This window comes from Dromaius novaehollandiae, chromosome 1 (assembly GCF_036370855.1).
Source record: "Dromaius novaehollandiae isolate bDroNov1 chromosome 1, bDroNov1.hap1, whole genome shotgun sequence".
Classification (NCBI taxonomy): domain Eukaryota; kingdom Metazoa; phylum Chordata; class Aves; order Casuariiformes; family Dromaiidae; genus Dromaius; species Dromaius novaehollandiae.
The window spans coordinates 26522997-26547573 of NC_088098.1; the positions used below are offsets into that span (position 1 = coordinate 26522997).

The 24577-nt window shown below is 40.5% G+C and overlaps 1 protein-coding gene across 6 annotated transcripts in view; it reads right to left on the reverse strand.

Moving 5' to 3' along the window:
- Positions 1–19936: 19936 nt before the first annotated feature.
- ZNF277 (zinc finger protein 277) overlaps positions 19937–24577 on the reverse strand; it is a 51796-nt gene continuing 47155 nt past the window's right edge. For all 6 annotated transcript variants that reach the window (XM_064507772.1, XM_064507766.1, XM_064507784.1 and 3 more), the window contains 5 exons: positions 23885–23952; positions 22561–22657; positions 21996–22038; positions 21247–21421; positions 19937–20284 (listed from right to left, as the gene is read on the reverse strand). In XM_064507772.1, the coding sequence (XP_064363842.1) occupies positions 20101–20284; positions 21247–21421; positions 21996–22038; positions 22561–22657; positions 23885–23952 (567 nt within the window). In that variant the 3' untranslated portion in view covers positions 19937–20100. The remainder of the gene's footprint in view (positions 20285–21246; positions 21422–21995; positions 22039–22560; positions 22658–23884; positions 23953–24577) is intronic.

Below are 24577 nucleotides of genomic sequence, written 5' to 3' on the forward strand. Positions count from 1 at the left end.
ACATCCCCTTACCCTCTACTGTAACGACGAAGCATTCATGTCTATGCGAATATTGAGTTCCCTTTTTGGCCATGGGAGGAGAGAGGCCAGCAGGGAGCTGGTGCCAGGGTTTCCCATGAGCTGATGCTCCCTTTGCTGCCTGGGCTTTGCAAACCAGCATGCACAGCTTCACCTTCCGGAGAGATTATCTGTGCCCTGCTGCTTACTCATTTCTTGATAACAACACGTTCAATTTCAAAATGAGACACACATGTCAGTTTTAAGGTACAGTTACGTTTTTCTTCATTACCCTTTGTTGTCACGTATTGCTTTTCGGCACCTTGCAACCAGATGCTGGCTTTTTAAAGTGGAGGATAGCCCGAGCTATAGCCATAGCCGGGCTCGGAGAAGAGCAAAGGAAACCTGCCGCTGGTTTCCGGCAGGAGCTGAAGCCGTGCCTGTCACTATGCACACAGGTGAGAGGAAAAGGGGACAAGGCTGCTTGAATCCCTCCCTCACCTGCACGGCGAGCTCCTCTGTCACATGCCCCGCGTCTGCCCTCTCACCAGGGTGGCATGAGCCCTGACGGCACCTTCCCTGGGCTCTTGGGTGCTCCCAGCTCCCAGCACATCCCCGGCCAGCTGGTAGCGAGCGAGGCCGCTGGCGTCCTCGGTGGGTTCGGCCTAGTCACACTGCAATGTACAGATAACAGAGCAAACTATATAGGGAAAAAGGGAATTAAGTGGCTGGCAGAAACATAAATTGACAGATATCGTCCAGCTGGTAGAGAAAGTAGTAAATAGGGTCACTCTGCTTGCATAGTTTGCAGAAAAAGAGCGATAGAGCACTTTGCAAATACTTGCGTTTTCTCCAAACCGCAAGGTGGGCTGTTCAGAGCCAGCCGTGGCTGCCCGGCTCCCACAGCGCTCGGGCGCCCATGCACGGGCTCGGCGGCGCTTCCCCGGGAGCAGCCCGCCACGCGGCCACCGGCCGGTGCCCCAGAGCCCGCCACGATGGCCGGGAAAGAGTGCACTACGTCTCACTTCACTGGGCTTTCCGTTGCCACGGGGAGGAAGGGCTCCGGATTTGGTCCGCGTGACAGGAGCTGCTCGGCTCAGCCACAGACTGAGAGAAAACGGAGGTGCTGGCAGGCAGGCGAGGCGGCGAGTCTGACACGCTCAGAAAGCGTGCTGAGTGGCACAAGTGACCTTGCCAAATAGCTTCAGGTCTTGAAGACAACGAGGGGTAAAACAGCCGAAAAAGGAAGAGCAGCAGGATCTGCTGGGTCCCCACGGGGCTCTTCCCAGCTGTGCTGCTGAGCGCAGCCAGGGCGGTGGGCACCCGGGCTGCACTGCTGAGGCGCCCCGGAGGCCTCCTGCCGCTGCTCCCCGCTTGCTCTGTAGCATCAAACTGCTGGGGACAAAAGCCTCTGCCTCCCTGCAGATTTAAAAACATGGACACCAAAATAAAATATTAAACCTCTTTCTTTTCTTCTTTTTAGTTTTTTCTCTGTGATTGTTGAAAAGAAATGATTCGCTTTGCTCTGCTTCACCTTTCACTCCAGCCCTGTAGGGCTTCGGGAAGAGGCTTCCTTCACTTAAACTCAGCTCCTGCATAAACAGTGTCTGTAGCCGTGGTATCCCCAGGCTGAAGGTCTGCAACAAAGAATCGCTGAATTCAGGGACCGCTGCACTGCAGCTGCTAACCTTTGCGGCGTCAGGGCATCTCACTCACACCCCCTCCCAAGTAACCTAGGTAAAACATGACTGGAGTCTTGAACTTGTCACAGCAGAGGGTTGAATCCTGCAGTATTCTGGATTTCCTGCATGAATCATTTCTTGTGCGTACGTTCCTCCTTTCAAGACCTGGCAGAGCAGGAGGAATGAGTCGCCTTGCTCTCAGTTTCAAGGTCTGAATTCTGCTATGGGTTTCCACTGGCCTCCTGATTTGTGCAGCAAATTCATTCAAATGACAAGGTTTCTATGAAGGATTAGATTTTTGCTTTCATTTCAAGATTTCTCAAATGGTCTGTGCTGCTCAGTGTAACACTCCTGTCAGCAGAGAAATGGAGAGATTCCAGCCTCTCACTTTATTCTATTACCGCTGCCCGTGGTAACAAAATGATGCCACAGACATGACAGTTACGATCAGTTGATGTCTAAGAATAGGGTTAAAATGTCTCATTTGTACAAGGAAATTAGCCCACCCAGAAGGGCAGAACAGACTGAAACCAGATCGTTAAAGATACCGAAGCTGATTATTAGTTCAGCGAAAGAGAAAGATAATTATTTGAAACAACCCCTGAAGACAGACAGACATCTTCTAAACCAGGTATCACTGCTCTGCCTTCAGATGTTTACACCAATGAGATGAGTATCTGTCCCTCCTGCCCCGTATCTGAGAAAAATACTGCCAGTTTAATGCACCTAAAGTAATGCTAGAGTTATTGTCTCTGAGTCTGTGTTACTACGATGTGTTTATTTTAGGATTTGAGCAACTGTGACATTTGAAGAACCTATTATTATTCACATTTTTTCATTAGACCTAGCTTTGAATCTCAATAGGAAATTAAAATTAATGTATTTAAAAAAGAGAGAAAACAGCTTTTCATAGTTTAGACTTGGCTAAAAAGTCTTTCTAACCATAAAATATTCTCTAAAGGATCATTTTAGGACTTAAAAGGTGGTTTTTGTAACTCACTAAGGGAGATATACCAGTGGGTGTTTCTATAGATGCATGCCATACATGGCAAAACGGGGGGGGGTTCATTAGCTTTGCTCGGCAAGTTGTCTAAAAAACACTTGCTGCCTCGACTCCTGGGGCTGCAGGGGAGCATGTTGTCTTAGCGTATTAACCAGAGAGCCCATGATGGTCATGCTCGGCATTGCGCTCACCCCCTTCACTATCTGGATTTAAAAAGAACTGCTCAAAACTTCCCAGCACTCTCTTTCTCTGCTGAAAAAGCTGGCTAGGTTAAACCTAACGGTCCTACAAAGCAATGTCTATTTTGACAACATTTTAATTTTGAATAGAATATTTGACTTTTTGTTTTGAAGTACCTTTCTTTTTTAAACAGGGGTCCATTTCAGTAATTCAGTCGTTTACCACTTCTCAGCTGGAATACAAACTGGCCCATTAATGGCCCGTTAGTAGCTTATTTAAACGGGCAGCAAGCCAAGTTTTCAATAACCACTTGTCAGTCTCTATGTTTATTATCATGTATTCATACTTATCTTTAAGATAAAGAGAGGAAAGAAAAATGTATCTGACTGACCCAAACAAATGTTTTGAAATCAATGCAGTAATTGCCACCAGCTGGAATTACCCCGGTGTGTCTAGCCCCTGTGGTGTGTTGGTAAAAAGGTCCGTGGAAGAAGTACCACACAAACGCACTACAAACCTCAGTAAAACAAACATGTTTCTGTCTGCCTGCCCGTCCTCTAACACGAACCTGTTTTGAATTACTGTCCTTGGTACCATGGCCCAGCTGCCTCTGGGGTTAGACGGCTGCTGAGAGTGAATTTGAGGAGTTGAGTGATTCATTTAAGTACGCAGGCTCTTAAGCACGTTAATACCAGTTTGCAGAAGACGCGCCTACTTAGCAGACGGTCCCTGCCACGGAAAAACAGATGGCAGAAGATGCGTGTCCCACCTGGGCTAGCTTGGAAGCACCAGACTTCCCCAGAAAAAGGCAAAACTGGAGACTGGCCTTGGCTTGGTGAGACAGCCCTAGGCAAGGCTTCGCGCACAAGCGCTGCCGCTGCTGAGCGCTGCCAGGTGGCACAGCAAGGTCTGCTCTTTGAAACGTATATCGGCAAAGGTAGACTCCGAACCATGGCTATATGTCACCACATTTTTTTCAACAGCCACGCTTCTTAACTGGTCAATATCCCAGATTCAAGTTTCTGCCACCACCTGCCAAGAATTTAATTTAGTCCAATACTTTTCAACTAGCTCAGCAAGCATTTCAGAGGTTTCTTAGGCATTATCAAGCTGTGATCCTGTTTCTTTAAGGAAAAAAAAGCCTCGCCATCTTTCTAAGGAAATTAGTTTCCAATTGCTGCATAGGTTTCCAAGTAATTCCCTTCTCTTGCAAAAGCAGGTGATGCCCTAATAATACCTCTAAAGTTGGAGGAAAGCTGGGAACTGGCAAGCTCACTGCTCCCAGCAGCGACTCGGGTTGTGAGAGGTTTGAATATGTGTGAGGAGCCCTGAGGATATGAACTCTGGATGCTGGAGCTACAAATGCTTTTTTTGCTGGTGCTCCCATGGCTCTGCTTCCCTGTGAAGCAAGAATGCAGTGTTCAAAGGAAAAATCTTCAAAAGAAGCAGAGGTAGACAGTGGACCCAAACCTGAAAGGAAAACATCACAGAAAAGGCAGAGCTGGCACAGAGCCTGTTTCCCAACAGAAGAGTTTCACAAACAGGCATCCAGGCTGCCCCTTGCCTCAGTTGTTTTCCTAATTTGCTTCTGGGCTTGTAGTGCCTGATTTGCAAAACAGCAGTGTGCAAAAGTCTGTGTGGTGCACCTAGCTTGCATGCCTGATTGCTGGAAATGCCAGATTTTCAGGGTATTCACACTAATTGAGCGTGTAACTGAGCCCTGCTGTTGTACATGAACTTTCCAGTGCACACGTCAGGATACTTTTTCATGTCTGTGTCTTAACGACTTTATCTCCAACCTCAGCAAAAGCTGCTCACTGGGGTTACTATATGATTGATTTTTAGAAAGGACTTGGCAGATTAAGATTTATCCTCTGCCTCTCTGTCCATCGGTAGTGAGAGCTGAGGGATTATTTTTGGAATGGACCTAGCACACTGCCTTACTGTGAGGGAAGATTTAAACAGAGGATGTCTAGTTGGCACGTACCTCTAGCAAACCTTACCTTGCCTTCCCACTAACATGGGAATCTCTGTAACTGCCAACCCAATTATAACACACACTTCTCTGAAGTACGCAGGTGCCATGCAAAAACTGGCACAGTGTGAGAAATACCTACAAGGCGTAATACAATACCATATAGCTCCCATTCAGAGGTAGCTTCGTGTCTCTCTGCCGAACTGCTTTGTGCCAAGGACATGAACCCTCATTAGTTCTGAGCTTGAAAGGTTTCCAACCTAAACTCAAAGCAGATCCAGGGGTGGGTCAGAGAAAATGTTTGTTTAAAAACCTACAAACACAGCCACGTTTTCACAGCTCTACCAGCAGAGCAGCACAATTATTGGATTGTAGCAAAGATTCTTCCTATACAGAGAACAGAAGTTATATATATAAAACCTTGTGTGTTTCACTGAAGTCAAAACTGCTGAGAGATGACAAGGAATGATTCCTATTTTCCACAGGCTAACTACGGGTTGCATTAAAATTCCCTTGCTCCTGTTGAGTAGTACCTATATTTGGAAAAGTACGATCCCATTCAGCATCCAGTTAATAACAATGGCAGAGCATGGTCCCATGTGAGTACAAATGCGTATGTTGGAAACAGGAATAGTTTTTCAGTATAATATGCTAAAAACAGTTCCTGCAAACAGATAGACAGCAAGCAGAAACAGCCTGCAGTTACTGCCTGATTCCATAACGTGTGCCTGGGAAGCAGGGTTTAGATTACGGTATGATAGTGCACAGTATCTTCCCCTCCCGTCCAAAGCTGGTTACCATATACATACGGTATGTACCTCTTTTACTGACAATATATTTGAGTATTACAGCACATTTAATTCAAAGACCTCAAAATGCAGCATAATGCTTAAAAGTGCTCTTCATCGTCAGAGCACAACTGACTCATCGCCCAGGGTTCACCCAAGCATGAGCGCTGGAAATTGTGAGCAGAATAGTGCCAGCTTCCTTACGTGATTAATGGGCTTACCAAGTTGACAAGTGCCTAAATGACTTACAGCAAATTCTGAAGAACAACTTTCCTTACAAGGGCACAGGTTTGAAATGGAATTTTTGCCAAATTTAACACTTCAGTGTGTAACATCTAGACTTCTACATTATTTTTACACTAACCTTAAAGTCTCTACTGTAAGTGAACAACTTCTATTAACATGGTAGTAGAGAATAGGATCTATTCTAGAAAATACTAGGGTAATGTATTAAAGAAATACCTTAGAGAGGGAAAGATAATGTTATCTACTTGGTCAAGGAGAAAATTAAGATAGTATCATTTAAGTAATTCAGAGGATCTGCTTTAGCTTGTAGTAGAATTAGTGGGAGACACCCTAGTGGCAGGAAGCAAAACCAAACTGTAATTCCCTGAAGCTGTAAATTATTTAAAGGACTCAAGATAGTTTGTAAAATTACTATTAAAATTTTGAATTCAACATTATTCTGCGAGTTATAAACCATGAGCATTGTAGTGTGACTCTCATATTCAGACTTCTGAGATGCCTGTAACTCTGCTTTGTTCCCTTCTCCTCCCTCCTAGAAAGAGATACACCTGTGGGATTAATAATGTAGTTCCACAGAGGCCCATATATGCCAGGTGAAAAAGTGCACAGAATCCTATAGTGAAGTAGCTGAGTCTAATCATAAATTGATGATAGCTGCACATGGAATATGAGAGAATGCATTTACCCAATGCTTGAAAGAAGGAGCTGGAAGCTAATATTATCATTTGATTTTTATATTATGTCAGAGGCTAACTTAAAGCACAAAAGGCACTCAAGGTATTTCAGCACTCCACAATATATATGGATATATTCCTGACTCTCACAACTCTGGATCTAAATAAGATTAAGATGTGACAGGGCAGAAAGAGAAAGCAGCAGTATGAAGAATGTAAGAATATTGTTTATACTGGCTAACATCAAGACTTTCAAATATTTTTTAAGGAGAGACCAGTGAATCATTAAACAGTCTGCCTGCCTAGTCAAAGAAACTCACCTGAAAAGCAAGGATTTAGGAATCAAATGCAGATAGGGTTTCTACCAAAAATGATCTGCAAGAAGATAACTTTGCCAAACTACCCCATGCATGAAGAAAAGTCATATTGACAGATGAAGATACTACCCTAAATTAGGAACTGCTTTTCAGCAGTCTCCTGTAAACTAGACAGCAAAGACAGCAATGTAAGTCTATAGCGTTGTGTTAAACTGCTTTTGCCTTTCTACCAGCAGTTTTATCGAATGCAACTGTAGTTATACCCTCTTTTTCCCTCACTCCATTCACTACAAAATAAACTTGCACTAGCATGGAAATTATGGGTTGCAAGTGTTTGAGGTTTTAGCTGCCTTTCCAAGGAAAAGGCAAAAATATTGCAAGAAATTTTCAATTCCTTAAGACATCTTGTCAGTGTTAGCCGGAACAGAAAGTGCAGCTGCTCAACCTTGTACGCTCTCAGACTGCATGGCCTGTGTTAAATTGCATTACACTAACCAAAGTGGGAGAGAGAGTCTGACTGGCGTCCTCACAAAAATGGGTTAAGTATTTCATGAGGCTGCTGAAAGAAAAAGAACTATCAGCAGATAATAAAGCATATGCATGATTTACTAACATGAGTAAAAATAAAAGCATTTGTTAGAAGCACTCTCAAAACCCCAGATCTGCTGATTCCTTAATAAGGCAACATTTTTGGTAGGATGAGAGAGACAAGAATTTATTCCCTGTAAATCAACTACAAAATATAAAAATATTTGGCACTAAAAAGAGCTTGGCTGATAACACAAGCTCCAAATGTCAACAGATGTCTTCAATACCTGCACGCTCGCTCTGCACTAACCGCTGCCTGAAGAAACCACGGGGCTAGGTAATGCAGATTACATATCTAACCCTTTGATATTCACTGCTCTCTGAAAGCCAACAAATGTGCACAGTGATTAAGGCTCTAAAAGTAAATTCCTGGAGGCTCCAGACCAACTATCAGATGATCCAAACTTTGAGCTGCTAAATGCAGCTGAACTCCATTTCAACAAACGAGCAAAAGATGTAATCGATAATGTACAGAATAATGAATAAAAGATAACCAGGTACAGCCATGATTCAAAATCTTTTGAGCTTTTCTTTACTGAACTTTACATTACTGAACTAAATTGCTTGAGGAGTGATTTGAGCTCAATGACCCAGACTGGTGTCTTTATAAAAGTTTACTTCATTAAAATAAATGGCCAGGCGGCATATATGACAAAATCAATGCATAGCTGGATACAGGGGCTTTCAGCAAAGTGATAAAGTAGTAAGACATTATACCTATTATATTCTATACATAAATTTTAGTTGACAGAATATGTATTTTCATAAAGCCTGCTAACTCCCGCTAACTTGAAAGTGGAACAGACTTGACCCTTTCGTATCTTCCTGAAGTCCTCAATCCATGGTTTCTAACCAGGGGCTCCAGGATCTGCTTCTAATGTGAGCAAGAAGAGCAAATTCATATACTGTATGTGTGAATTTACATGTGTGAAACTTCTAAAGGAACTGTATTTCCACCTGAAAAAAAAAAGGACTGAATATTCCTCCTCTGTGGTATTCCTGTGTATTCCTATGAAGCTGCCACAGCTCAGTGCGGCTACTCCAGTGATGGCCTTTTTGCTTATTTTAGAGGGAACATCTTTCTTGCGAGGGGTGTAAACTCATTTTTATTCTCTCTTTAAGAGTTGTGAAAGAGTGTTTGTGAATTAAATTATTCAACATTTTGAGAAAGTAGGCACCTATTTGTAGTTTGCCCACTGACTCTAGCATAATAAGTGGCTGATTTCAGAAGTCTTGCATGCTAAGCAATGTTTACTGTCAAAACATCACGTTTGATTTTTCACAGTAAGTTTGCAGAAGAAGCAGTTGTTTCTGCATTTCTCCCAATGTGTTAAATGACAGTAATGAATGCAGAGCCTGAACTGGAGAACTTTCTAAAAGTAAGTAGTTTGAAATATGTCACTCATGACAAAACCAATTTTAAATAGAGACAAAAACACTGTGTGGAAAAAGACAGGAGAGACCTCTGCAGTTTGTTAATCAAACAATGGCAAACTTGTGGCGGTTGTTGTGCCACATTTGCTCCCTAATTTTATAGCAATTACCTACAAGACTTTAGCAAATTAAACAGTATTTTGCCATGACAGAACTGTGTTGAGCCCTGAGCCTGCAGTTGGTCAGCGATGGAGGGGGTGGGGGGGGCGCGTGCAGCTCTTCTGCGCAGCTGAATACACCATCCCTGCCTGTATTTGGGGGAGTGCTATCGAGCTCGGTCCATACGGGTTCCCTCATGTAAATCTGATTACATGACTACAGATAGTTATCAAACATGCACCAGTCTGTACAGGAACAGCACAAGAGGGTAGTGACATGCTAATGCCAAAGCACGTGAGCTGCGCTCGCTGCAGGGCCAGTGCTTTGGGGGTGCAGCAGCTGCTCCGTGCCCACGTTCCCTGCTCAGGAGCCAGCTCTACACAGGCACAGCGACTGCTGTCACCCGGGCTGCCTCATTTACCCCTTTACCAGTCCAGGTGCTCTGTAACACCTCCCCTTGCAACAGCTTTCAGAGCCCTGAGTTGGTACCTGGGCTCTGTCTCTAGTCCATGGGGACAAGTATCTTTAAATGAAATCTAACAGTCAGCATCTGAAGCAGGGAGCCAGGAGAAAAAGATGAGCAAGTTTGTTTCTAAAAAGCCTTTGCTCGCTGAAACGCAATTGCCTGAATGAAGGTTGCAGGCACCTCTCTTCTAGTTAGGATGTGGAGCCCACGGTCTCCCCTGAGGTTGGCGTTTTCATCTAGTTTTAGATTACTGAAGAGTGGTCACTATTTTCTTCCGCAATGCAGGCAGAACTGCCACGTACTGGTGAGTACACTTGCACAGAGTGTGCGGATCCATCTGGTCCAGTATCTTTCTCAGCCTAGAATGGTTTAAGTATCTCCTTCACAGCCGGCTGCATTGTAAACACTTTGCAGTCCCCCGGATGCTCTGCCAGCGGGCAGCAAGGCAAGTGCAAGAACACGGCACCAAGAGGAGCGAGTGCAGGTCTACAGCCTTGTGTTAAGGGTGGTCAGCGAGAAGGGGCAAGCCCTGCTGCAGAGATTAATGCAAAATCCATAAACAGTCATTGGAGGAAAAAATCGTCACAGGATTTAGGATCATTCTGCTGAAGTCGATTTTAAAGCACCTAAATCCTTATTTGGATTTAGCCATTACATTCAGAGGTTTCACTTAGGAACGAAAATTAATCTGTGCACATGTATGAACTTCTATATTAGCAGGCTACGGGCAAAGGGAATATAGCAAGTAGTGCTCTAGCTGTGTTTGTAGCAGGCAGATTACCTATTGCCCCCAAGGGGAAGACAGGATTAAGAAGGTCTTGGGCTGACAGGGAAGCATGTGACTGCAGTCCCCTAACTGACTTGACAGGGAGAGACAGAAATCCATGCTCAGCTACAAAGTGGAGAAGGGTGAATATAAACAATATACTCTCATAAAAAGGACCCAGGAGGCTTTCTCACTCTTCTGGCACTGCCCAGAGGCTATAACCTGACACCACCATGGGGAAAGGAAAATTTTGCATAGGGCAAGTTGCTGTAAGATTAAAGGGCAATTGGCTGCAGAATGGCTTAACGACTACTGAAGTGGTGTCACCCAGATGCTGAAGAAGGGAGGGGAGAAAATGAAGCGGTGTCTTTGCCTCCCTCACTGTGTTTTCAAGTAATTACAGTGGTGCATAGCGCTTTGTCATAAAAATCAGTGCTGTTTACTAGAAAAATATATTATAACCTGACATTGCAGTTCGTGGTTGCAGCAGCCAGCAACAGGAATGAATAGGTTTGGTGACTGATGCTGTAAACTGCTTAGTCCTGGCAACTCCCATTGAAATCAGAGGGAACTGAGGCTCCTTGAGCACCTCATAGGAAGTTTGAGACATCAGGACTCATTGGGGGGTAGGAAGGGAAGGAAAATCTCTAGGAAAGATTCAGTATGCAGTGTAGTTATACAGTCTGTGGTTTAGTATATCTTCTCAGTATTCAAATGTGAACAAGTTACATCTGTTTCGTATATAGGCCCTGTAATACTTTCTATGTGCTGAGTATTTCGTAGCAATTTAGTATTTTAGTGTAGCAATGTTTCCCATTCCTGAAAAATGATGTTAAGTTTAATTTTGGAAAATAAATAAGAATTGTATTTATTTCAGTTTTTTCCCCCAAGATTTCTGATTATTCTGGGGAAAAATGCATTTACTGGCATGTCAAATGCCTATGATGTTTTTGGAAATCCTGCATCTCAAGCTGTACCATGATTTTGAGGCTTCTGGCTTTTTCAAATTTCAGCTTAATTACAGACTCTAAGCTTCCTACTTTCCATGTAATGTGAGAAAAAAATTAATAAAAATCATTAATAAAACAAGTTAATAGAACTAAAGGAGCTAAAGCTAAGAGGTATTTTAAGTCAAAGACTGAAAATTAGATTTATTGGACCACTTTTTAAACAGATGGTTTCCTTATCACCATGTGACTAAGCTGAGCCTGTTTCAATTGCTATCTAAATTCAGTGGGTCAAGGAGTTAAATACACTACAAAATAGAATAGCAAGCAGTGACCACTCTAAACACCTGGACAAAAACATCAAATCTTTTGGATGGAGACAGATTTCTCACAGGCAGACATAAAAGCTCTGTAATTTTAAGGAAGAAATATTAATTGGTTCTTCGAAATTAGAAAAAATCCAGATTTCTTTTACTATTTTGTAGCCACCAGAACATTAATTCACAGCCTGCACAGCAGACGACACCACAGTCATGTTTACATTGTGGTCAAATATCATTATGTCCAATAGGTTAGAAGGTAATTTATCATTATTGATTTACAAAAGTCCTTTTGCGAGATACTGTAACTACTGCTTTTCATTTGGATAATCCCACATACATGCAGAAAATGTGTTCTTGCCTTCTACCTCGTAAGCAGAGCAAACTGATGACATTTAGCAGTTATTTTCTTCCACTGCCTTTGCAAGGTCCTAAATCTGCATGGGAGATCTCCTGCAGATGTACCAAGCTCTATTAAACCCTTAGTTACCTGAAATAATACTTACTATAGCTTTTAAAAAATACACTAATGATTCTATCAGCTAAGTGATTTCATCTACATCATCTGCAACAGCCACTTTCACTGAGATGACAGTCTGATGCATTGGTTTACAAGGACAGTCTTACTTTTTGGCCAGTCTTGCCTGATATTTTGAACGTACTTAGCATTTTTATTCTAATAGAAGATGCTTGGTAATAGTTGTATGTAATAGGGACAGCCCAGCATCCACAGGGAAACGAAGTGTGCTGCTATGTGTGCCTGTCCCTGCCTCGCACACCTGCAGCACCCACCTGAGCCTGCTGAGCGTCCAAGGTGCCGCTTCCACCTGCTCTGTGCTCCCACATCCCAAACTACCCTCAGAGGGTTGGGGTAATGTCATATAGGTGAGAGCATTCTGGGACTGCTTCAGTTGTAAGCAACCATTTGGCTGAAATCTCCAAAAGCCTTTCCAGCCCCAGCGCAACAAAGATCTTCAGAACTTTCCAAGGTCACATAGAGATATTAAGGGTTATTTTATAGATCCCCATTTTTTCCTGTGCAAAAAAGAGACTAGAACAAATTTAAGAGTCTAGCATTAAGATTTTTCATGTTTTAGGTCTACAGAAACAGTATCAGGGCTACTAACTGATCAGTACTTTCACTGACTGCTTACCTGACATATAGCCTGTCTGTCTGCCTGGCATTTCAGCTCTCTGCCTCAGTGCACATTAGAAAAAGCTTAGGCCTCTGATTTAGAAAAGAATATAAACAAAAGTAAACCTAAGAAGATAATCCCATCCAACCAGCCGCTATAGTGGAAAGAAAAAGTCCTGTCTTACTTAGAAACTTTCCTATCCTGAAGCAAAGGGAGGATTACACACAATAACATATGCTTAAGGGAATCTTGAGAAATCTTTCTTATATACCTTATATATATATATATATATATATTTTTTTTTTTTTTATGAGGAGAATATTAAACCTGTGCTTGGAAAGTTCTTGTAGAGAGAGGATTTTAAATGCAGGCTGTTTACAAAACACAATAATGATTAAATATATTAAAGGACTCAAAATATTTTACACTTTTTTCTTTTAATCTCAGTGAACTCATGAGTCTATAGCTTTTATGGCTAGAAGAGACTTAAAATGATCTTCTCCTACCTGTTACAGAACATGGCCATACTGCGTCATACAGTGATTTTTTTCCTTACAGAAAATTGTTCTTTCCTAGGATGTGATGGAGTACTTGGAAGACCTGTAACATGACTGAAATCAGGGGATCTTCTATATGAATCCATTCTCTACTTAAAAACCTCAAGTGATGCCAAATAAGACATTTTCTGAAATCTGATTTGGAAGATAACTCTTACTTTTAAAATGAGCTGTTCTTTAAATGCTTAACTTTTGTTTCCTTAGGGGAATGTCCCCCTAAAATTGTTTCTTCTTCCTGAACGAGTAAATATTTCAACTGTGATTTAAGCACTTTTTAAACTAAATACAAAAACTTGACTAATACAGATAAGCTGCGTTCATGCATTGGAATCCTATCTTATTTGTGACATTTTTATCCGGTAGCTATTATTACACAAACACCAGCTTGCTGTTTCCCTGTGTCCCTGAGGCACAGTGAAGTAACAACATTTGCCAAAGGATGCATAGCAGGCCTTTGTCTATGAAAATACAGGAGTCCTGCGTTGTCACATGGTCATGATCCTTCTTCCCAAAAGCTAACCCCAGCCTTGCTTATTTGCTCTTTATTTCATCTACACTCAAACTAAAATCTCACACAGCACAGAGAATTTATTAAAATGGGTCAAATATTTGTGAAGACTCACAGCAATATTTCTGTAAATGGTATCAAGGCAGGCATGCATCAGAAGATAACGCACCAACCAAAACAGCATTGGAAATTTGAAGCTAAAACCACCTAAAGGTTAAAGCAGTGCTCAAATCTGCAAAGCTGTCGCAGTTTACACAGACAGATTCTCTCTAATGAGTAGTCAGGAGTTCCTAAATCACTTATCGCTATAGTGTTTTGATATTTCCAGAAAGCATAGAAATGAAAAATAAGTTTTCTAACGCTCGGTGGTGCTCTGCCTGTAATTATGCTGGTGGATTTCACTGTGTCCTGTGTATGGTATCATAAAGACGCGATACAATAACGCACTGCGCAACTGTCTGAATGTTTGAAATTTTGAAGCATTTGTTGATACTAAAGAAACACATTTTTAGTTTATGAAAAGCTCCGGTGCAGAATACTTAGTAGTCATACTAGAGGGCTGTCATAGCACTTTCAGGACTGTCAATGGTAGTAGAGAGGAAGAATTGGGGCTTCTGCAATGTCTCTTACCAGATTAATGATAACACAGCGTGGATATTTGCACATGAGATGCTGCAGGAGTGTAAAAGCCTGATCGTGTGTGGGCATACTGGAGTGTTAAGTGCAGATAAAAAGCAGTATGTTTTTACTCCCTGTAATGAGGATCCCTGTACTCCTTGTACTTTCTTTGCAATATAGCCAGATACATGATTTATGAAAAGAACTAGCAACCTGAAAATATTAAAACTGTAATTAGCGATGACTAATATCTGGCTTAGGTTTCACACCTAACAGCAGTACCCCTAGTCTGAATTCACACCTAAGGCCTTGTGGTATTTTGTTTTCCTTTATCTATGTCAACGCTGTGACAGAAAGGGTCACACTTCAGCAGGGGTCTTTATTTCCTATTTTTGTACAGTTACAAACTCTTTGCAAAGGCACCCACAGGGGACACCTGCTATTTTTAGTGTTATCCAATGCTTTCTCTGTGATGATTTAGTACCAAGACTGTTATAATTTATGTCAAGAGCCAGGTTAAATTAATCACCACAAACCATAGCTCATTTTTTGGGATGTCATTCCAGTCAGCACATTCCATTGTAATAGTGCCTATTGGTCTCAATCTCATTGCATTGTGCATTCTAAGTGCTGGAAATAAAAAACTGATAGTTCTTTCCCCCAAATGCTTATAAGCCAAAAAATATTGGGAGATGAATGAAAAAACCCCAGGATTTGCTTAGAAATGGGGGAGTGGGATTGTCAAGTTTTAGCCATCTTCCTCAGTGAAATCACTGGACTACTGTCTTTTTTGCCCATATTCAGTCTCAGGAGGCACTTCCGAGATGAAAATGCAGACACAATAGCTCAAGGGAAACAAAGATGTCGTAAGCTATCTTTGGATACTGGTCCAGCTTCTTATCTCCTCCTGTTTAAAATATATCTACTTAATAGCTGAGTGTATTTAAGATTCCTTCAATCAGCGGAGCACATATATAACATGTATATTATGGTGCAGTTTTGCTGCTTTTTAGTGGTTTGTACACTTAGATCCATGACAACAAATTAACCTATGACTGTATGTGCCTAAAGGAAATAAATTTTCCTCCTGTCTCGACAGCTGTTATGAGAATAGAGAGGCTGAGACTAAATGACTAGCTTCAGATATTTTCAATGGAACTATCAAAGCTTGTTCTCCTTTTGTGGAATTTCCAGAAGGCAAAATCATCTGACCCATGTAGATGTCCACCTTTGGATTAAATGAATTCCGTAATGCTAGGGTGGGATTCAGCTCTGAAATAACAGAACTAAATTTAGGAGTCCAGATATAGGTGAACAAATGTAAGATAGGTGCCTAAGTTCTCATTATAGTTAATGCAGACTAAAAGAGAGATTTAGTCACTAGTCAAAGGTGCTGGCTTTGGCTACTTTAACTTAAGTATCACCCAATGCTGTCTGAGATGTTCCAGGCTATCTGAAATGTTCATGCACAGTTGACAGAACTGACACAGGACCTCGAAGAGATCAGCATCCTCCTGGAGCAGCAGCTGGAGGCCACAGTATCTGGGCATCTCAAATCACAATAGATGTCTATGGTTAAGGAGCTGAATAAAGTCTTAGGTGTTTACTCTAAGTAAACTTCTAGCTGAACAACTCTCTAGAACCTATAGGATATATCGATTAGATAGCCACTGATTATATGCTCACATGTAATCATCTACATACCAGCAGCTCTTTGGTCCCTGAATGGTAAACCAGATGGGAATAACTGTGTTCCAAGAACACTTGTGGTAGGAAAAGGCTTTCATTTCTATCTATGTAAAGATGACTAAGTAGAATTTTTTGTTGTAAATATCCTAAATTCCCCTGCTTTTAATATGGAGAGAGTGAACTTATCACGGATGTAAAGTATGAGTAACATAGTCATTTCTAAAAAAGTTACTTAAACTGCATCTTCATGAGCAAGGGTTTGGGAAAAGAAGATGTGAAAATCAAATTCAAAAAGGTGCTAAAACTTTCACTGGTGGAATCAAATTAAGCAGAAAACATCTAATAGGAAAAAAAAAGGCTGCCATGGGGAGAACAGCAATATTCAGTGCTCATGGAGGAAAGGAACAAATATGACATGAACTAGGTTCTTCACACAACAACTGCTGCCTGCAGTACTTCTACAGAAGCTGATTCTAATGACCATTACAAGGAAACCGTAACTCATTCCAAGGTTACAAACACTTGTTCCATGTGACAGCTGTTATCTAAGTTTGATGTATCTGGCAGGTACATATCAGTCATATCAGTCTTGCTATTGTAACTAAGGCTAAGAGAGCATCATGACTTAACCAAAACACCTGGGGAAAGCAAAATATTTTCCATGTTGCCTCTATGAAAAACAGCTTTTCTCTAAGGACCTTTCCTTCACCTTTGTCTCTGTACAGATAGAAGTAAAATGCAAATAATGCAAGATCTAACAGTGCAACAAGTCATCAATGAGGTTGTGAAATTTGCTGCTGCTCAGTGGCAGTAGATGGTAGATGCTGCTGAGGACTGTAACATACCCAATGTCCACTCTGGACTTGCATTCAAGCATGGAGACTGACAACCTTGGAAGAAAGTAACTGTACTTCTGTTCACAATTCAGTTTCTTGTTTCAGATTTAGGTCAACTGAACTACTCTGTAAATTGGGAGAAAGAGAGATACTGTACCAATCATTCACCAGTATGGATCTAACCACAGTTCAGAAGCAGTGATGGAACTGATAGATAGCAATAGCAGAGAGACATTTCAGAGGCTTACTTCAGTATTTTAACTTCAGTTACCGTTTAGCCAGCTGAGAACAGCCACTGACACTTCTTTCACAGCATGCCAGACAAATGTAATACAGAAACTGAAAACAGTAAGTGTTTTAAATGAAAATCAACAATCATTAATTCTGTAAACCAGATTAAGTCTGCCCAGAATTGTCAGAATAAATTATGTGTGGAAGAGAATCAAAGACCTCACTAAGGTATCTGCAAAAAAGACAGGAGAAATTACTGGTCACCAGGACACAAGCCTTTTCCCCCTTTTGGCCCAGCAACATCTAAACAACAGCTTTTGCTCTTGGGAGTGTGTTGTGTACACGTAGTTGAGGTATTTGATCTAGAGTCTGAGTAAGCCTTGTGGTAAGAAATGTGTGTTGAACTTAAAATAATGTAGCTTGCTTTACACCAGTTAGCACCTCTCCTTCTCCTAAATTGATTCTATCAAGAGGAGTTTGCCAATACCAACCCTGTCTGTTCCATGATTTATGGCAAAACTATTTATGTACTGTTTCCAAAAAATATTCTTTTGTTAAAAGTACAGTATTTGCTCATATAATAGCTGAACCTATATATTTTCTGCAGTCATGACTGCATCCCCTAGCTGGTAGCACAGAGATTACTTCAGCTTTAAAATAGACACTGATATTGGCTGTGCATTAGTTTGAGGACAAAAATGCCTGGGGAAAAATGTGGCCATTATAGAGACAAATACAGTATGTTCTAGAAATTCTCTAATTAGAAGCAGCATTGCGCTAAATTAAGATGCTCAATTTTTACCCTAAAAAGTACCCCAACTTTATTTGTGAACATACGGAGTCTTTAAACCTACTTTTCTACCTGCTGTTCATATTCTAAGTAACAAGATCAACTCTAATCTGATTCCTTGTGTTCCATGTATTTTCAGTGAAGTTATACGGCTATGTACTTTTTCTGGTTACCTTTTCCTCTTTACTCGAAAAAGACAAGCAACTCATATTTTTTATAAAAATCCTCTTAAGATATTCTCTTAATTCTACACTGATAAATTGTTATTTCAAATTTCAATTAGAATCAGGAACAGCAGCCATTTCATATTGCTGATATTAACATTCTTGACTTCATTTTGCAGGGATTTGAGTGACTCAGCATCACATTCCTCCTGATTAGGAAACATTTTGCAATTTCACTGTATGATATTTCAATACAAATCTCATCTTCTTCTTAATGTGCCCTTCTGAGATGGGCTTGCTATAAAACACATCTATGTGCTGCTGATTTAGCTATAGCTCTCCTGCTGATTTTTTCTATTGCTCAGCACACCCTTGTCATTAATGTAAACTCCACCAACTCTTACTCCCGCCTCAGCTGAGAATCTGACTGAAAAAGTAAGGATCTGAATCAATTTCTAATTTAGGAAGAAAAGTAACTGCTTAGGAAGAAAACTATTTGAGAGAAAAATCCACACCAACAGCCCTTTACTGCATGAAATTAAAAAACTTGCAAATGTAAAAATACAGACTATAGCCCATTTAAGATGATCAAATGTTACAGTTAAAAAATATTGGGGTTGCTCCTCCTGAATTTTGTAACAGTTTAATCCAAGGCAATGCAGAACATATGACTACACCCGTACCCTTCTTTTGGCTGTATTCTCAGCACCTGCTGAACCACTTCTATCCCATTTCATCTTGACAAAATCAAAAATTGCTTCTGTGTCTGTTTCACTATGTACTTAGGGGGCTGGTCTGTCTTTCTCAGTACATTTTTGGCATCCTGTTGTTTTAACCTACCTTTAGGACATCTGGGCCCAACAGAAAATAAGAAAGGGGAAGCAAAAAGAAGTGCTAGTGTGTGATGGGTCATGCCATGAGAGAGCAAGTTCAATAAAAATTTAAAGAAACTGATGCAGATATACTGCAGGGTGAATTTGGCTGGGTATGGAAGTTTACTAGAATATGGGTAAAGACTTGAGCTTTAGACCCTGCTCCCAGGAACTTGTGTATATTTCTCAGTCACCATATAATGAAAAATGGCAATTCTTACTGACAGCAATCTCTTCCAGTTAAGGAGACCCATGCAAAGGCAAAGCTGTGGCTTTGAATCTTCTCAGGCAGGGAAGGGCACTGAACCTAGACTCTCACACTCTGGGCAAGTGCTCTACCACTGATCTAAAGAAGAAAAAGGAATGTGCTGCCAGACTGGAAAGCAGTTACTGATATTATGGAAAGCCAAATATGAACTCTGGGGCTACCTCTTCAATAAAATCTCAGAGGAGAAATGGAGACAGGAAAAATCTAGTTTGTGTCATTCTAACAGGATCTATGCTCTGAGCTGCTTTGCCCTATCAAGACTGAAGTGTTTCTGGACACGCTGAAGACCTCCTGCAGCTTGGAGAACTTTAAAGTCCAATACTGCAGTATACTTGGCAACTTTAACGGACACCTGAGTTGAGATTTTAAAGATCTTAAAGAGCCAGTTTTCAGAACACGCACCATACATCTTACATACTGATGATGAATAATAGAGATATACCGATCCATTTTGACTTTGAAGAAGGTCTAAAGTTAAAAATAGCAAAATCTGCTTTATGTCACAGGCCAAGAATTGAATTCCGGTTCTTTTCCGTATGCTCTCTAACAGCAATAACACATAGTAGTCTCACTCATTTGCTCATCTACCAAAACATATTGTCTCAATTGTTCATGTCTTGCACAATATGTCCTTAAATGCAACTCTGATTCTGATATATTAAGGAAAAAAAAAACAGAACAAAAACCTATTTGTAAGTAATACCAAAATTATTCTGAGAACTAAGCAGAAAATCCAGCACTGAATTTTAAAATAAAGCAAGAACTTAAGGGAAAATAAACCAAAAGTGTTTACATGTGATTTTTATTTAGCGTTCCCATTCACATACTATTTGCCCAGTCATAACATTTATGAGTTAAACCATACTCATATTTTTGTAAAAGAATGTATTTTTTTGTCTTGGAGGTGAAACACTCAAAAGCCAGTGACTGTAATTCAAGGTCAAAATTTCTACTGACTTTTTTTCTCTTTATACAGGAGCTTATTTAAAACACTGCTCTGTTTAAGAGCTTTTAGATTAGATGTATCTTCACTTACAACAGGGACATCTTCATTACTATCCTCAGCTGTCAGATCTTCACTGTCTGACAGTGTGCACAGGAGTGTATCATTTTCATAGGTTGGAAAATAATACCTGAAAACAACAAGAATCAACAGAATAGAATATTACTACATCACATGTTTTGTCTCAAAGAGGTTGAGCACATTTTATGAGATTAGATTTAGAAAAGGAAAAATAAGAAAGTCAGGTCCTTCCCCCTATTTGTTTATCTACATATTGTCACAGATGAGGCTACAGATCCAGATTCATCCAACATCAAATGCTGAACCGAGATGTTTAAGTTAGGACATCAGTTGCGTTGTGCTCTACTGGCTATGAAGACATCTAGAACTATTCAGCCTACTTAAAATCTGAATCACAGTGCCATGGGACACTCTCCATTTGCTATAGAGAAAACCAAGGGTGAACAACATTTTGATACATAAAGTTAGGCAGACATTATGGGTACATCCACACTAGTAAGTGGTGCGAAGGGGTTCAATTTGATTCTCTGACTGTACGTCCACAATGTATCTTTACTAGCAAAGAAATATGTGCCAGATGCCCATCCCAGGCATGAACTGCATCTGTGTAGACAGTTAATGGCTGGAGGACCTCATGCCTGTAAGTGGGGCATCTGAGATGGCAGTATGGGGTACACATTCAACCTCGGTTCCACCAGGAGGGAAACTGCTCCGAGTGCACCAGTCACGCCTTTCACTGTACTGCATGACTGGAAATATAATAACAAGGCAATTTTGCAACAGGAAACTCCTCTAGCATATCAACTTGCTAATGTAGACACAACTTATGGGGACATTACATCCTGGATGTAACTGGAAGAGCAGTATCCATGCTCCTTTGAACTTCAGACAGTACAGGGATTTCTGCTTCTGAGTAGCTTTGAGACCACTTACTACTTCATTTGGGCCAGCAGAATCACTGGAGAGCTCTGGGCACTGCAAGACTGGCAAAATGCAGAACTTTCAGGTTAATGCTTTAAAGATGGTATCAAGTAGCATCATAAATGCTGGAAAAAACATGTTAGCCCTTACTGTGGTTGATCCCATGTAGATCTGGCTGGCAGGAATGTAACATGTTTGGTCTCCTCCATATGACTTATCAATTCTATTTTAGATTGAAATTTCTCCTGGCAATTGTAACAACGACAATGATGGATTTCTCTTCTGATGAAATTCACTAGTTTTACTTGCTGATAAAAATTCAGCCCTAGGAGAGATTGTAGAAAACAAGCACTTTACGAATACTTTCTTGGATTAGGTATAAAGGTTGATTTCTGTAACTTAGCAAATTAACTGAACAAATGCTTTTTCCCAGCTGCAGGAGAATTGGCCCTTCTTTTAACATAAAAATTACAATCACTTTTCTTCCTCTCAGTCTACAGCAGAAAACAAACATTAGCCAAACACAACTTAGAGCAGCGCCTTCTAAGTTGGAAGCAAGTCTTAACAGGCATCATCATCATAATAATAGTAATAGGAATACTTCTTATTACGGGGCTCTAGCAGCAGGGCCTGGGACACACAGAGAGGGTAAAAAGTAGTCTGTGAAAAAATCCAGTGGTTCAGAGGAACCAATCAGTGGATCCTCGGCACCAACAACAGTTCCAGAAAAATAAAGTGTTCTTGGCTGTCCTTTGTCAACTGCAGAAACAGTTTCCATAATGGAAAAGTTAAATGTCTGAACAAAAATCAAATTGATATAGTTGTTTTCCAGTATTCTTATGCTGTGGTTTTCTTCACACTAGTGGCAAATGCTGACCATTACAGCGTATCTTACTCACCATGCTCTGACTTTATTTTAAGAAAGTCAAATCCATGTGATTTCTGGAGGGAAAAAAAAAAGCAAAGAAAAAAAATCTCATTACCACTACTAGTATTCCAAGCTAAAAACTGCTCAGATTTTTATAGATTGACACAGACAAATGCATATACACATGCAAATACAAATACATGAAACAAACCCTCAAAAGTTTTGTTTCGTCAGAGATTTTCATATACTGTTAAACTGCCATGCTCCAGTTAAACAGTTTATTAAAACTGGAACAGATTCTAAACATCAAATGTATTAAACATTAAATCAGTGCAGCTAATAAAATCTATAACAGATGCTACTTCTTTATTGTCTGTATCAGTCTGTACACTCACTGGTAACAGTTATTCATATTCTCAATATAAAACGTGGTTCCACTGAATATTTCTGAGAGCAGATGCTAGACATGCAGTGCCTCAGCTCTGCGCTACAGAGAGCATTCAAATGCAGGAGCAGATGTGATCTCAACAAAGGTGCTACAAGGCTACTTTTTATTCCAAACTGATGAAAGAAATGATATTTAAAACAAGTCTTACCTGCATGTGAAAATACAGTTTTTCTGTGGTGTCTGCTTGTTGTTCACAGAACAGGCAAACTGCACACATGGGATGCTCTTCCCAGTCAGACCAGTCTCTTATGATTAAAAGGCAAAAAAGATTCATTTAATTGTGGAAAAGAGAAGAGATATTTTGTGAGAGAGCAGTTCAGATTCTGCTCTCACAGCACCATAAATAAATCCAGAGAAATGGAATACTTTAAAGGGGTGGCAGAGACAGTGTGGATTTATAGGTGAGTATGTGACGAGAAAATGGTTTATTGTCCAAAAAAATTACAAATTCAAGAATAACTGAGTAGTAACTGTTGGATAATTCCTATGCAGACAGGCAATAAGTCCTGTACTGCTAACTAATGGGATCTTAACTTCAGTCTCAATCTGGTTTGGCAAATCAAAACAAATTGTTTTCAGTGTTTATTTTAATACAGTATTTCTTCTTTTTTTATACCTTTCTAAGCTTTCAATGTATGAACCAAAGACAATTATCAGGCAGAGTTCACTCTATGTGTTATCAATCTATCAGATATTATTATTCCCCAGAAGAGACACTCATTTCTGCTACATTTAGGTATGCACACAGAGAGTAAGTAATTTACCATCACTCATCCATTTATATATACACTACTGCTGAGAGACAGAAATATCACTGCTTCCACTATATAATCAGGTAAATTTAAGCTCAAGTCACAGACAGAACCATAACCTGTCAGGAGCCCAATGCCCAGCTCTGTGCTTGAATGAATGGATAATTTCTACTCTCAAGTTATTTCCTGCTTATTCAATTCTCTTGGGTCAAGCAAGGCACCTCTGTAATAATCTGAGAGCCTGGAGCAAAGAGGAACACAGACGAGAGGCAGATGGTGCCCTCACTCAGCACTGCTCAAAAGTTTGCTTTGGAATCCTGCTTTAATCCCTAGTTGTTACCATTTTATCAGATTTTCTCTTTTATATCATTTATTTCTCATGATGACATTTTTGATGCTTACTCTTGATTTTAAATTTGAGCAAAACCAACTCAAGTCTTTCTGAGTACAACAGTAAAAAAGTCTTTTGCTCACATCATTAAACACCCTGAGGACTGCTGTTTGAGCTATCTGCAACTGAAAAATAGGTGTGGGTCGTAATATGAAATTTACAGCCCTCACTGTGGAGAAGTATCTTCGATGAGAATTATCTGGGAGTTGATGTGACTGGCTTAAATGAATTTTAACGGTGTACTAACTATGCAGAGTATTTTCCATGTAACTACTTTCAACAGCAATGTTCTTGCAAGTCTTTATAATTGACACAGAAGTAACTCTTACTCTTCTAGGTTATCTAGCAGTTCCCGATCATCCTCTGACTGTACCTCCTCCCAGGACTTTCCAAATTCCTGGAAAAAAAGAAAAGAAAAAATACATTTCCTGGTTCACAGCACATTTTACATATGAAATCAATAAACATTTGAGAAGTCACATCATCAACTTTGTTAGTTCTGTGGGTTAAAGGCAGCCATACAAGACTGCTTTAGTTATTTTTTTAAACAATTCACTTTACCTTTCAATGGGGCATTAACTATAGTATATCTGGGAAGAAGATGATGATTTGACACAGAACTCTCAAGAGAATCACTCAAGCTCTATGCAAAACTAGAGTGTTGCAACACCACCAAAATGCTCCCAAGGTGGTTATGTTATTACAGTTTTGCCTTTGCTATCACACTTGCTCAATCCATTATGCCTACCTTGCTCATCATGGAGCACAGGCTGCTTAAACAATGCAGCTGTCACACCTAAGACTAGTTGGCATAGCTACAGCAGTCAGAATTCGTGCCTCGTACAAGGTTATGCTGGCAAAAACATGCGGCATAACCCAGCTACAGAATATTAGAGAAAGGCATTGCAAGCCAACACAAAGATCTCTGAACTAGAATCCAATTTCTCTTCCGTCCTCTGTTCAGATGTGAATGTGAGTGTATCTATTCATGAGGTTCTGTTCTCCCTTTTACCCTTTGCGTT